Source organism: Thermobia domestica, chromosome 1 (genome assembly GCF_964235325.1).
Source record: "Thermobia domestica chromosome 1, izTheDome1.hap1.1, whole genome shotgun sequence".
Lineage (NCBI taxonomy): Eukaryota > Metazoa > Arthropoda > Insecta > Zygentoma > Lepismatidae > Thermobia > Thermobia domestica.
The window spans coordinates 8,336,502-8,351,337 of NC_137454.1; the positions used below are offsets into that span (position 1 = coordinate 8,336,502).

General features: G+C 35.6%; 1 protein-coding gene across 1 annotated transcript; it reads right to left on the reverse strand.

The window, feature by feature from the left end:
• Window positions 1-510: 510 nt before the first annotated feature.
• On the reverse strand, window positions 511-1,476 carry LOC145668531 (uncharacterized). Its single transcript, XM_081736515.1, has one exon. The coding sequence runs from the start codon at window positions 1,474-1,476 to the stop codon at window positions 511-513; it is 966 nt and encodes a 321-aa protein (XP_081592641.1).
• Window positions 1,477-14,836: the final 13,360 nt, after the last annotated feature.

The window sequence follows — 14,836 nt, forward strand, 5'->3', positions numbered from 1 at the left end:
TACTGCTTCCGGTAATTCATAAAATATTCCTGTGTTATTAATCAAATAGCCATTGAAATTACATCATACATAATTGAAATACTACTATCATATATGATCGGAGTCTTTAATAATGAATCTACGTTATTTTCTTCTACATATTGAATTTATTTTATTTATTTTAATAAATTTTAAATCTTTTATTTAGGTATTACTTATACTATTTATTTTTTATTTATTTTATCATGTTTTTATTTACTTTATTTATGTTGTATGCGTACCTTATATAATTTACTATACAAACAGAATTATGAAATCTCTAATTTTTTTAAAAAATACTCTATATTCCTAATGACTCTAATTTCTGTAAACAAAACATGTTTACCAGTACAGGGTTTTCTGATGGAAACCGACATTTCCTTCGGCTTCGGATGGACTTTGGATGATAAACGGCTTTCCAACTCGCCGTTCACTGCTAAAAATATTTTGTTTAGGGATCAACTAAAAAAATCAATCTTCTAAAACTTTAGTTTATTTTATTCTCGTTTTAATCGCAACAATCATTAACTGTTGTGGTACTTGAGTCAGTGAAACCATGAGGTTCACTGTAACGTGTTTTTTCTTAGACATCGCTGTCTGAATTTGAATCATCCTCTTCTTGTCAGACTCTCCATCATTTGATCCAATGAAAGGTTTTAAACGACGAATGTCAACCGTATCGATTTTCTCTTGATCCTTCTTTGTTTCATACTTCACTTTGTACGAATTGTTGTTCATCCGCTCCAAAATAACGCCACGGGTGTTGAACCTTTCCCCAAAACATGCTGGAATTCCGGCTCTTGGCATTTCTCTTATCCACACTTTTTTGTCTAATGTCAAAGTTGGGTTGAGAAATTTTTTCTCTATCTGCTTCTTCTGCGACCTGAATCGTTTCTGTAAATTTTGATATGCCACCTTCCTTGCTTCCTTGACGGCCTTTATTCGCACATCGTTCTCAACGTACTCACAGGGAATGTCCAGATCTTGTTCTAGGAACGTTCTGGGTTCACGTGCTGTCAGTAGATAATACGGCGAATGCTTTGTCCCATCGTGAACTTGAGTATTCATAGTGAATACTATACAAGGTAGAATCTCATCCCAATTCCTGAATTCTCTATCGATGTAATGCTTCATCACCTGTTGGATTGATCCTATGGCGCGTTCCGTTGTCCCTATACTATAATGTGCATCAGAATTAGCGAAGTTCAATTTCATACCAAAACGTTCAGACAGTTCCTCCATTAATTTGCTTCGGTGGGTGCTATGCATATCCATAGATAAAATTTCGGGAATCCCATGCTTAGGAATTAATTCCTCGAAAATTACCTCAGCTATTATTTCAGATGTAACAGCTGGAACTGCTTTCGCAATTACGTACCTTGTCGCACTGTCAACAAACACAATGACATACTTATTCCGATAATTCCTTGAACGTTTAAATGGCCAGATCTCATCCATCGTTACATACTGAAACGGCATATAACTAGATTATGTCTGCGGGTGTAATGGCGTTCGACCTGCCTTCCGTTTCTGAATTTGACAACTTACACATTGGCTAACCTTCTCTTGGAAAAACTTCTTCATGTTAGGAAAATAGATTGACTTGAGTGCTCTATTGTAACATTTGGTGTAGGAGTAGTGACCTTCATAGTAGATTGAGCAATGCAAGTTTCTGAAAAATTGTTCCCTTAACGCAAAAGGAATGTACAAGAGGAACTTTCTACTTGCCATCCTTTGTGCCCTATACAGTTTTCTTTCCTTAATAACATACAAACGTGCCTGCTTCTCTGCCTTAGCATCAGCTACTTCCGGATGTTCGATCGCATTCATAATTGGTCCAAAAATGAGTCTTTTCTTTGGAGTTCCGCCACATCTACGTCATCATCAAATGTTATATTCACTTCAAGATCTTCTTTATTAATTGGCAAAGCATCTAAATCTACGTATTCTGATGTTTGTTGGATATCCGTGTTCCGAGAAAGCGCATCACTGGGGTTCTTCTCTCCAGGACAATGAATTGTTGTATACTGATATTGAGCCATTTCCAAAATATACCTTAACAATTTAGGTGATAGTTTCGGTGTAGTTTACAAATACTTTATACACCGGCAATCTGTAAATAATTCAAACCGTTTATTGTATAGGTAGTAATTAAATGCTTTAAATGCACTCACCACGGCCAGGATTTCAAGTTCCACAATGTGTCTTTTTGCTTTCTATGGTCGCAAAACTCTACTATAGTACGCGATCAGAGTCAATTCATCATTCGTTTGTATTTGCATTAATACCGCTCCTATGGACTTAGTTAAAGCATCTGTATACACTCGTGTTTCCAAATTTTCACGAAAAGGAACTAGCAGAGGTGCATTCAATAACGCATTTTTCAATCTCTCAAACACTTTTTGGTGTTCCTCTGTCCAGACGAACTTGTGATTCTCCCTGAGCAATGGCTGGAAAATTGCTGAGATTTCTGCATAATCTTTGCAGAATTTCCGTACATAGTTCGTTAGACCTAGAAATGACTTTAGTTCTTTTGCGGATTTCGGTGGTTTACATGCACTTATGGCTTGGATTACCTTCGGACTAATCTCATATCCGGCTTCACTCACTATATGGCCTAGTGCCAAAACTTTTTCCTCCATGAAATGACACTTCTCGACAGACAATTTCAACCCATATTTCTGCAGTCTTTGAAAGATAGATTTTAAAACTGACATCATTTTCTCTTGCTCGTTCACGTACACAAACATATCGTCCATGTAATATGACACCGCCTCCGGACTGATTTGATGTATGCGCGGTAATGCCACAGAATGGAACCTTACGTGGGAATTTAAATGGCGGCAGTCGAGACAAGCTCTGATCGCACCAGTTTAACAAACAGCATAGGGGAATTGTAAGAACTGTTACCTTCTTCTATAATATTCTGCTCAAGCAAGATGTTAATCTGTTCCTTGACCTTTTCTTTCAGTGCAATAGGGATCGGATATTGTTGTCTTCGGAAAGGAACTTTCGTCTCTAATTCTATCTTGTGCTCCGCTCCTTTTACACGACCTAGATCATTCTCTTTCCATGCGAACACGTCCGCATAATCAAAACATAATTTCTCTAATTTATTCTTAATTTCGGATTTTGTCTTATCACAAAATTTCAATCTAGCCTTATCATAATTCCTTCGTGCCTCTACCACTTTCTCTATTTCATCCTCCGTCTGACCTTGCTGTCTTAACTCACTCTCACTTACGCATTCCTCAGCATCGCCAATTTTGAAATTTTTTGTCAACATGATAATTTTATTGGAAGGGTTTATGATTACTAACTTTTGATTTTCTTTAGATAAAATTGCTCTAGGTATAGACATTGTATTGACTTTCTAATCGCCTATCTGGTTCTAACAAATATTAATTACTATTCCAAGAATTCACTAGATTGTCTTCTACAGTCGTTCTGATTCTCGGTAATAACCTTACTTTATAACTCAATGCCCATTTTGGTTTTAAACTAGTTTTAAAACTAATAGCAATGTTATCAGAAACTGATCTCGGTTCCTGATCAGTTTCATTTCTCTTTGTCGGTCTTCCGAATCTTTGTACCAAAATTTTACCATTACCATAATCAATCTGGCAATTTTGAGACTTTAAAAAATCGTTTCCTTTCAACATCTGATAAGGAAAATCTTTAATCACTCTAAATTCCTGATGAAAAATTTGATTGGAAATTTTAAACTTTACTATTGCCAATTTATTAATTACAAGTACATTCTGTGTTATTCCCCGTATTTTCGTCTGCTTAGGGATAACTCTCGCATTCGGTGATACTAATTTTGCATTAATAATGGCCATTTCCGATCCGCTATCCAATAACGCTTTGAGTTGTTTATTCTCGATTTCCAATGGTAAATATACCATATTACTCTCTAGTACTACTCAGGCTGTTACGTTACGTGTTCTATAATTTATACTACCTGTAAATGTGAATCGCTCATTTACAGATTTAGCTAGTTTAAATTACTTGCACCCAACGGCTGATAATACGTCGTACCATTCACCTGTGCAGGTATAACTTGCACGAATCTTTGCGGGTTTTGTTTATTTGAGTTCTGATTTTGATGGCAGCATGAATGCTGACAATGACTATCTCTTTCCCAGTTTCCTTGCTGACCTCGACCTCGGTTATCACGCCAGTATCCGCTACGATTTCCTCGTCTATTTTGAAATCCGTTGTTTCCTCTACTATTTTGGCCTCTTGTGTTCCCACTATTAGTCCAATACCTATTGTTATTACCACGGTAATTGGTCCTACCATTACCTCTGTATTGTTTATTATTTCTAAAATTCTGATTTTTCGATTGTTTACTATTCTCATTTTCACGTTTTTCATCCTAATGCGTTTTCGGTGACAACGCAATCTGGAGTTTATCGATCTTCTTTTCTAACTCGGCAAGCTGTGTGAAACTTTGCTGTTCTTGCTTTACTTTTTGCTCATCTTTACTCTTTCGTACTATTACATGGTCTAATTCGGACTCGCTCTCCTCGTCTTCAACTTGCTCACGAATCTTTTGTACTAAATCCATTATCGTTACTTTCCCTGTTTCGCGTTTAACCCGTTTTGCAATTTTACACTTGTTTCGTTCAATTTTTTTGTAAATCATCTACAAATTTATCCCGGCTTGAGTAAGCCACAGTCCCTAACTTTTCCATATAGTAAGGGTGTAAGCCACTCACTATTATACAGATCTTCTTTTTGTCCGACATATTAGTATCTAACCTTTCGCATAAGACAAGCATATCATAAACATAATTTATGACTGCTTCGTCCTCGTGTTGCAATTGCTCACGTATTCTATCCTCGATATCAACAGTTACATTTGATTTCGTGAACTCTTCCACGATTTCGGCCTGTAACTCTTTGTACGAAATTTCTGACACATCTTTACGTTTAAGAAACAGCTTTATCCACTGTCTCCCAACTCCTTTAAAAATATTCGGGATAAGTTCTTTTCTCTTGTTTTCGGCGATACCTGCCACCTGACATGCATCGTCGAAATCATCGAAGAAAGAAACAATATCTCCGTCATTCTTTAAATCAAATTTTGGCAACTTATTAATATCGGCATAGAACGTAACATTTGAAGCCATTTTTACGTTTTTAGTATTAATCAAGTTCTTTTCTATGTTCAAAATTGAAGGAAAATGTTTCGAAAACGATTTTACCACCGGACTACTTGGAAAATTAAATGCAGGTTCTTTGCTTATTACTATTTTTGGACATTCGTGTGACGTCATCTGCAATAACAAATATATACTAACAACCTCCTCACGTCGTGCCTTAATAGCATGGGATGAACTTAAGTAAGACGATCAGAGATTTCTACTACTCATTGTCTGAAATGAGCAGGTCAAAGTGAATTGAGAGGAAAAGATAACGGATTCAAGCTTCATTTAAGAAATGTATTATTCTCATTAATATCAATATGTTAGTGTGTATGTTTATGAATGAATGTAGTATAACAAGTCAGATCACAAATCGTAAACCTATAGAAATTGTGCCACGAGCAACACGCACATAGCTGAGATACACATACCTGTTTTGTGATGAGTGTCTGGACTGGATACTTATACTTCTCAATACTGGATCTCATAGTTCGTATAGTCGGTAGTTTGTAGTATCCGACTAGATTCCAACCATAACTATTGGACAAGGTTGTTGTTGAAGGAGAATAGATCACCCTTGATCTATTCGAAGTGAAATGGATTGCAGCTCACTGCTTGGCTGCTAATTGTCAATCTACTTCTTCTTTACTTCTGATCCGCTTCTGCTTCGGATCTACTTCTGATCCCAATCCTCTCCAACGAGAGGTTTTTGTTCATGATTCCAGACACACTGGAATTCGCTTCTTTGATCCTTTCTGTTTATCTCAGCTATTGGTGAAACATTGGTTTCAACCCGTATTACATCGTGACCAATTTCCCAGACCAACAATCGTTGCAAATCTGACAGTTATGCCACAGTCAAAATTGTGTCAATGATAACATACAACATTTCACATTGATGACTTTACATATTTCGTACACAATGTTACAAATCAAAACAAAACAAATAAACTGACGACTTAGCGTCTAGCCATTAATTCAGTAACAACATTCAACACATTTAACAACCATTGACGTAAATAAACAAATAAACAAATACACGTGTTTGTAAGCAATGACAACATTTCATTATTACTGCAATTTAATCTTTTTAATTTGAATTTGAATAATATTAATTTCCATCACCAAAAATAAAATAATAAAATCGTATATCGCTAAAATACGGAGGTGATATCTAACTTTGTGTCGTCAGGACCGTATGTAGGTTGTGAGTTACTAATGACGACACTCACTGACTATCAGGACGGAGCATAAGTTCAAGAAGTATGCAATATACGTTATGTACGTATGTTTCTTGCGTTCAACCCCGAGACAGCATCTATATTGTACTTGTGCCCAGTACGCATGACTAGATACAATATACGTAATTTACGTATGTATTATATTGATTTTCCTTATGTCGCACACAGCTTGTCCAGATACAACATACAGAATAGCCGTATGGCCAAAATCTACGCGACATACGTATACAGAGTGCATATATGTAGCTTACAAACTGTATGCATGCAGCATATAGATTATACGTATGTCGCGTACAGGTTAGCCATACGTAATGTATGGATTGGATGTATATAGCTAATAGGTTGTCCATATGAAATATACGGATCTTACCTGTATCGCATACGTATTGCCTTCTTGTAATATATGGATTGGACATATGCAGGATCTAGATTGTACGTGTGGTGCACCATTAATAAAATGCCCCAACATACTGCAAAATGCATGATACATTCTTACTGTAATGTTGTCAAATATTGTTTTACTCTTTATGAAAACAAAAATAGCTTAAAATATGGTTGATCTCCTTTGTGCAATTAATAATAAAATTAACAATACAACACTTTTCAAATCAAAGTTTGGAGCAGTGAAACTGTCCAAAGAAATGTATTTACCTGCAGGGTGTCCTATAAGTTTGGACTTCCTGCTAATTCGTTGGGAAGCTACTGCAAAGCCAAGTGTTGAAAAGTGGCACAAGCGTTAATTTTAAAATTATGGGCACAAAGGAGATTAACAATATTTTAAACTATTTTCGTTTTCATACAAAGTAAATCAACATGTGATATATAACTGTAAGAATTTATCATATGCTTTGTTGTTAGTTAGTTCCAGCACTTCAATAATAATGCAAAATGCACAGCCATATACAATCCTATATTCAAACTCAACAGCAACTAAGAATAGGATAGAAAAGAAGGTGATAGAGACATTTTTATTGGAATCAACCCAATTAAATAAATAAATAAGTTTAAACAAAACAAATGTTCTGCTATATATACCTTGATGTATAAGGTATATTTTAACGACTAAGATTAACAGAAGGTGTGGAGCGTATACCACCTACAGCCCTATATCTAAGTACATGGAAAAGTCAATATTTTTATATTATTATTATTATTATTATTATTATTATTATTATTATTATTATTATTAGAACTATATACAACATTTGGAAAAGATTCATTTAAGCTCTGAAAGGAGCTTCAAGTAGAGATCTCATATACTAAATATGTACAAAATGACTAGAAACAGACTTGATTTCCTCGTGCACTGAATGCATTATATTGAAGAATTACTGTTCAACGTAAGTTGCTTCTAAACCACTCCAACAATCTCTTGGCATACTAGTAATAAAATAAGATATAAATTTATGGCATTGATTGAAACAAATTTCGAATATATTAAACAGCATCCTCCCTGTCCTTGTGTAAATAACTCGAATACTATTATATACACCACCATCATGCTCATACTTGTGTATTTTTGTAAAACGTTTCTGTCAGCTTCTAAATCTCCCTTTCTTCTCATTCTTCCGTCACTCACCGGGGTTAAAAATATTTGAGTCAGACACGTTTAAATGGAGGTATTCGTAAGCATTAACAACACCAGAGGGGTTAAGAGAGGAAAAGGTCTTCCAATAGACAGAGGTATATTTTTCGAGACGAAAAACATTTTAACAACACCACTTCGACTCAAGACTCTCCCAAATCGCTTCTCGCGGACAGCACCATGTAGCAACAGCCACGCCTGGATCCATCTAAAAAAAATGTAGAAGGCTCAAGTGTTAATCTCTATATCTTTCCATATCTTTCTCTAGTTCAAATATAACATTCTGGTAATAATAATAATAATAATAATAATAATAATAATAATAATAATAATAATAATAATAATACATTACTTTCACATGAGCTCTTCTTTTTAGCCATATGGTTAGCGTACACGCTTTTGGCACGGAATGTCCTGGTTCGATTTATGGTGAGAGATCATGTTGTATGGGTTCCACAATAAGCTATGGATCCACGTTTGTTGCTAAAATAAGACGCTAAACTTTAATCCAACCTCGGAAGTTAAAAGTGTTTCTACTATGTAACTTCAAAATTCATTTCCAGACATTTCGAGATACTGACGTTCTTTTTATTTAACATGAAAGTTGGAAGACTTATAGAGCGACTTTCTCCGTCTGACCGTCTGTCGAGAGAAATCAGGTCAAGAAAAGACAGTTTCGGATTGTGCTAAACATTTATCCTTCTATAGCAGTCACTTCCAACTGGATGCTCTGCGACGTTACGGTTTGTTGTTCTTGTTCCCAGCAAACCATACGTAGATAGCAAGAAAACAGCAAACTTACTGTTGATAAAATTCAGTCAAACAAGACGAAGTCGATGTTTTGCAGTTGCACTGTTCGTGTATTCTTGATTAATCGAATACTGCCAACATTTTTCTGTGCAATTTCATCTACATGATTCCCTCCGTTTCTCTTCTCAACCTATTCTAAGGGGGATATGGTGGCTTAATAATAGAACGCTTCCTTCTGGAGCGAGGGGCCCTTGGTTCGATACCCGGCCAAGTGAGTTCATCTGTGGGTTTTCTCAACAACATCATATCTATGGGTTTTTTCGAGGTACTCCCGTTTCCTTCGAAATCTCATTTCACCAATTCTTCCATCACAATTCACTTGCCTTAGTCATTGTCTCCCTTAGCCTAAAGGGCATAATCATGGGACATTAATTGAAAGATTTCATTTCATTTTCTTTCAACTTGTTCTCATTCTCTCTCTCCTTGCTCTGATTGTAAAGGCTTGCTCCTATTGTATATAGACGAGTTGGAAATGAACACTGTGTACAGGTAATAGTAGTATGATTTTCACGAGATAATTAAATATCTTAATATAATTTTGCTTAATGTATTTATATAATTTGAGTGTAATGGATATGCAATCGCTAATATAGACATAACCGCTGTAACGATTCCTAAAATGCTTACCAGATACACTTTCCAACAGAGATTTCTTTCTTTCTTTTTTAATTGCTCGAAGCACTAGAAGTGAAATTATATTTACGGTTAAATAATAATGTTAATGTATGTTCGTGACTTTACTTGTACTAACAAATAAATTGAAAAAGGTGTAGCTTTATTTCGTGAAAATTTGAAGAAATTCGGTTGGTTACTAAGGAAGTTACAGCAAAAAGAATGTACAACAAATATATGTTTATAAGGTTAACTCTTCGTTGCACCGTCCACGAGGTGATGTTTTTGACTCTAGTCTCAGTTCTTTTGTTTACTAATAAACGCACATCACCACAGCACTAAACCACTTTCTATGTCATTGGATATTGAACTGTCAATCAACCATTCAACCGAGATATGAATGGTATGTTTAAAAGCAGCCGCCATTCCTTGGTCAAAGATTTATGTCCGCCACGATACAACACAGATGGCCAAATATCGGTGAAACACGGCGCTCCCCGCCCCTCTCCCATTTTGGAGGGACGGGTGTACTTGGAAGTTGCAAATGGCAACATAGGGCGAGTGATACTTTCTTTGATAAATCGTGAAACACCAAACAGCTTAGTACAAAAGTTCTTTTTGACTTCAGGCAAGCCTGTCTCATCAGAATCAGCTATCATAGAATAACGTTGAGGAATTTTACTGGGTACGTGCGATGTTAAAAATTGTAATTTCAATCACTGCAAACAAAATAGCAATAAACCCTTACCGTGTGACAAATAATGCTCGAAATGCTCTCTATCCTGCTCCACATACCTTCGTAAGCGGCGGCATAGGGAATTTCGTACATGTAGGATCTCTGGAGTCATGGATGCATACACGTTGAATACGCGGCTTCATATTATCATTAGTTGTCCGTATGTTGGACATTACCGATCATTAACATCACCCCACAGGACAAAATCAAATGGGGTTAGGTCAGGATATCGTGTATGCCAGGCTTGCCTGAAATCAAAACAAATTTTGTACTAAACTTTTTCCGACAATCTATCAAACAAGGTATCACTATGCGGATGGTCTCATTTGAAATTTCCAAGTTGGTCCCGGGGCCCTATGATGGGGGCCCTGGGGTCACAACGACAATACTATTCCACGTTGCCTATGGATTTTTCCTTTATCATTCTTTGTTTCATCTCTTCCTACTCAGCCGTTTTCTGGTTTATAAGTACTGGAAATTTTATCTGATACAGGAAAATTTTTGGTTGCCAGCTTGGAAACGGCGTCCCAAATCAAAAATTGTTTCCAACAAAAATTGTCAATTTTTCAAGCTCTTTCGAACGACGTATCACTCAACCAATGTTCAAATTCCAAATTTTCAGTACACCCCTTCCCCTAAAGATGAGGATACGGGAGAACCATTTTTAAGGCCCCCTCTGTAACATTTTTCTTATTTGATGTACAGTTCGCGAGATATTGGCTTGTAACACTTATTTTGAATCACACTGTATATATATGAAAAACGTTTCAAACAAATAAATTGGCAATTTATACAAATAAACATTGTTTTCTATCATACTGTAAGTTTTTTTAATGTCGATAAATAAAATAGTATTTTATGATTTATTACTTTTTATATTTTAAATTGATCTGGAGGAGATAGAGGCCAGTCACTGAAGGGTATAATAAGGAAATAAATGGTGGAGAGCTGGAACAAATTTTATTTTCTTCATTAAAGTGTCCATAACAAGATACTAATTTTTCACCCCTCTACCAGCCTAGATTTGGCAGCCATCTTGGAAAAATTCAGCTAAAAATTAGTTTTTCGCAAATATCTAACATGGAAAGCATTTTAGAGCAAAATGTTATTAGAAATGTTAATTTGCATTAAACTCTCTACACGAAATATTTTCTTAATTTACTCTCGATGATATGTCCTTTAGATGCTATAAACGTGGCTAATTACACATTTCTCTTTCAGCATTCTAATTACACATTTCGATTTATAGCAGGACCTTATCACAATTTTTCTGATACTCTTTTGTCGTAGTGTAAAATAAAAATCAATATATTTTTCATTTATTTCAGATGTGACTCAGGATGAGGTGAATTGTAATCCGTAGGTGTATGTCGGTAAACGAAAAATATAAAACTTGAGATGTTGCGAAACTTAAATCTGTAGTGCATTTCTCCATGTACCCGTTCCAATCTGGAAAACTATCCACTCCTTTCCGTTTGCCATAGAACTATTTCGGCTCCCTTATTGAGACTGAGTCGTTAGTTAACACTTTATTGATTTTTCTAGATCTTGAAATGTTATACTTAACAGACCTTGACCACTTCTATTTTGAAACATTTGTTCAGGTATTAGACCATAATGCCCCACAAAGGATATTGACGGGATCTCCATAGTCTGGTGATAGATTAATTTGAAGTATAATCATTATAGTTGGAGTAAAAAGAAACATCGGCTTTCTCCCATACTGTGAAAAGCATTGAAGTCACCCAGAGTACAAATTTTGACATCAGTGTTGGCACACACGAACTGCGGAAATGAATTGTTGACGTGTTTGTCTTGAGGATGCACTAGAGCCTAAATTTGAAAGAAAGCTACCTCAGAATATGATTCACACAGTCCTAAAGAAGAGGGAATATTAAGAAGATGCTTACAATACTACTCTTGATTAAGATACACCGCAAGTCTTATTTGAAATGGGGATTTAAAAAGAAAATATAAACAAGAAAGAATTTTTTATACTTTTTCTTTCCCATTTTGTAGTATTCTCTTTCTTGTTTTACAAGATAATAGTATTGGAAAAAAGGATGTTAAGGTCCCAGGCCGGAATGAATGAATTAACGTCACTCAAAAAAAAAAAAATATCTGCTTATGGATAATTTTCAGTTTCGTAAACCTGGGATTTCATATATTCAGCAATTATTTATCCTTTTGACATTACTATTTTCAATTTCTTTTCGTCCATATTCTTAGGCTTTTTGAGATCAAACTCTGCATCCCTCAGAATTTTAAGTCCTGTATCACGGAAGTAACTCTAGGCTTTCTGTTTTTGTTTGTTGATATAATAATATTCTCTGAGTATGTTTCTTTAGTTTAGTTTCTATTGTTTTATCAGTTGGCAGTGAATCATAATCTTGAAAAATTTCACTGATACAAAATAGGCATTGTTCATTGTTAACTTCAATGTAGTTGAAAGCCTGAACCATAGCATCTGAAACAACATTATCTTTAGGACGACCACGTTTCATTCCAGAAGAAATATTTTGAACTTTTTTATGCATGAGAAACGGTTTCTAGCTTCAGCACCAACTAAGTCATGAACAATCCCAAACTAAACAACAACGTCTTTATCCCAGTCGTCATTTCGTCTATCAGCTGCTTCCACGATATAATATTTTGGGTGAAGTCTCGACGCGATGTACACTCTCATGCTCATTCACAAGTCTTTTACTATGTATTTTTAAAAATTTATCTGATGTACATTGCTCACAAAAGAGCCGGCCATCTTAAGAATTAAAGCTTAGTACTATTGACATAACGTTTACCGGCGTAGGTGATGAAGCACTTCATGATATCAACGTTTTCCTACTTCTTGCTTCTATATAAACTTTTCTACAGTTTTTATGGACCTTAACACTTTTCAGTTCTTTAAGCTGCCATTCCTTTCTATCTTTCACTTTAATGCAGCAGTCTACTAACGAGTTGAGTTCTTTTATTACACATTAACACCATCACTGAGAAGTATTTCACAGATATAACATTTTTCAGCTTACGACATCTTGATCCAATAGAGCAGATTTTTTATCCTTAGTCACACCTGCAATGAATGAAAAATATGTTAACACATATATGATCAAATGTTTTTTTTCAATCTCGAGAAACTTTGTGAACTTTACGTTCTTCAGTATGAGCTAGTCCATAACGAAACTTATAAATGAATTTTCGTATAAGACATACATATTTTTGAACTTTTTAAAATGTTGCAATAACGAATGACTAAGCACATACCGATGAAATACTGATAGAAGTTTCTTCTAACGTTGCCTAATGAGTTACTAAAGAAATAGTAGTGAAAACATTTCTGCTTTGTTTTCACGTTGCTAAAGAATACATATTTGGTTTATGTATGTAACAGCAGTAACAAACAATCTGCTAAACAATGTAATTATAGTAATTACACACTGTACATTGTACCAAAATACTTAAAGTTAAATACTGTATTTGAATCAATCGTTTCGAATGATGTTCAAACGCCTATTGTTTGTGGAATATACCGAAGTATTTATCGTGGAGGGTCACTTTGCACCTTTTCGTCGTTTGCGACTTGCATAACACACACTTCAGTCTTTTTAGTTCAGTACCTATCATAAGCTGTCCCTAATCATATCGTACTTATGTAAGCACTCTCATTGATGTAAGAGTTTTGAATCTTCCTGTCTTTGACTTTTGGGTTGAGTACTTTTACAACAAAGAAAATGCCACACATCTTCCTAATTTCAGAAAATATATTAGTTTTTCGCCGTGTCTTAGCTGTATTTGTAGATAGAGGAAAAGAGCACTTTGAAGAGCAACGTCAATTTTCCAAGTAAATAAACACAACCACCACTTCTTACTTCTTATGTCTGTACTATATGCTGCTTCGTTTGGTCCATGAGGTCAGTATCTCCCATATATTCATTAAATTTGCCAATAATATGCGATTGAGAAAATTAGATCTTTCTCTTAGCTACTGAGTTCCTCGACACTTCTTTTACTTCCACCGCGCATTTGCTATTTGATATTAGAGACACCATTTCATTGTCGTTCCAAAACAAATCACAAAAAAGTATTTACACGTTAAGAAGTCAAAATAACCTCTCTCTTCTTCCATAAAGCATTTAAAGTCTTCAGAGGGCTTCCTTCTATTCTCTCACATCTGACTTTCCCGGTCAAACCTACGCCATGTTCTATGAAAGCAGCTGAAACGTTAATAGGTAGGTAGAAGTTGTCTGCAAACCTATGATTTCTGACTCCGTCTCGTTCCAACGTGTCTGCAAATTTCATAAGTACCCCTCCAGCTAGACCAAAGTTTTCCATGTTTGATTAGGGTTAGGATTTAGATTTCTGGGCTTTCGACATCTAAGGCCATTTAGTTCGTCACGTTTGAAGGATGACATACCCGGCGAGCACACTATGCAGGGAAAAGGAAGGAAACAGCCTGTTACCTATAAGTTAGGTAACACCCCGGCATTTCCCTGGTGTGAATGAGGGAGAAAGAGGACAACCACAGTCAAGATGGCTGGTCTGAAAAAAAAACGTTTTTATACTTTTATAAACGAAAACGACTGAGTGGCTCCATTGGGAATCGAACACGGGAACTCTCGATCCGAAAGCGCCCTTTGAACTCTGACACACTTCAAAATAAATTAGCAAGCCCAGTCGAAGG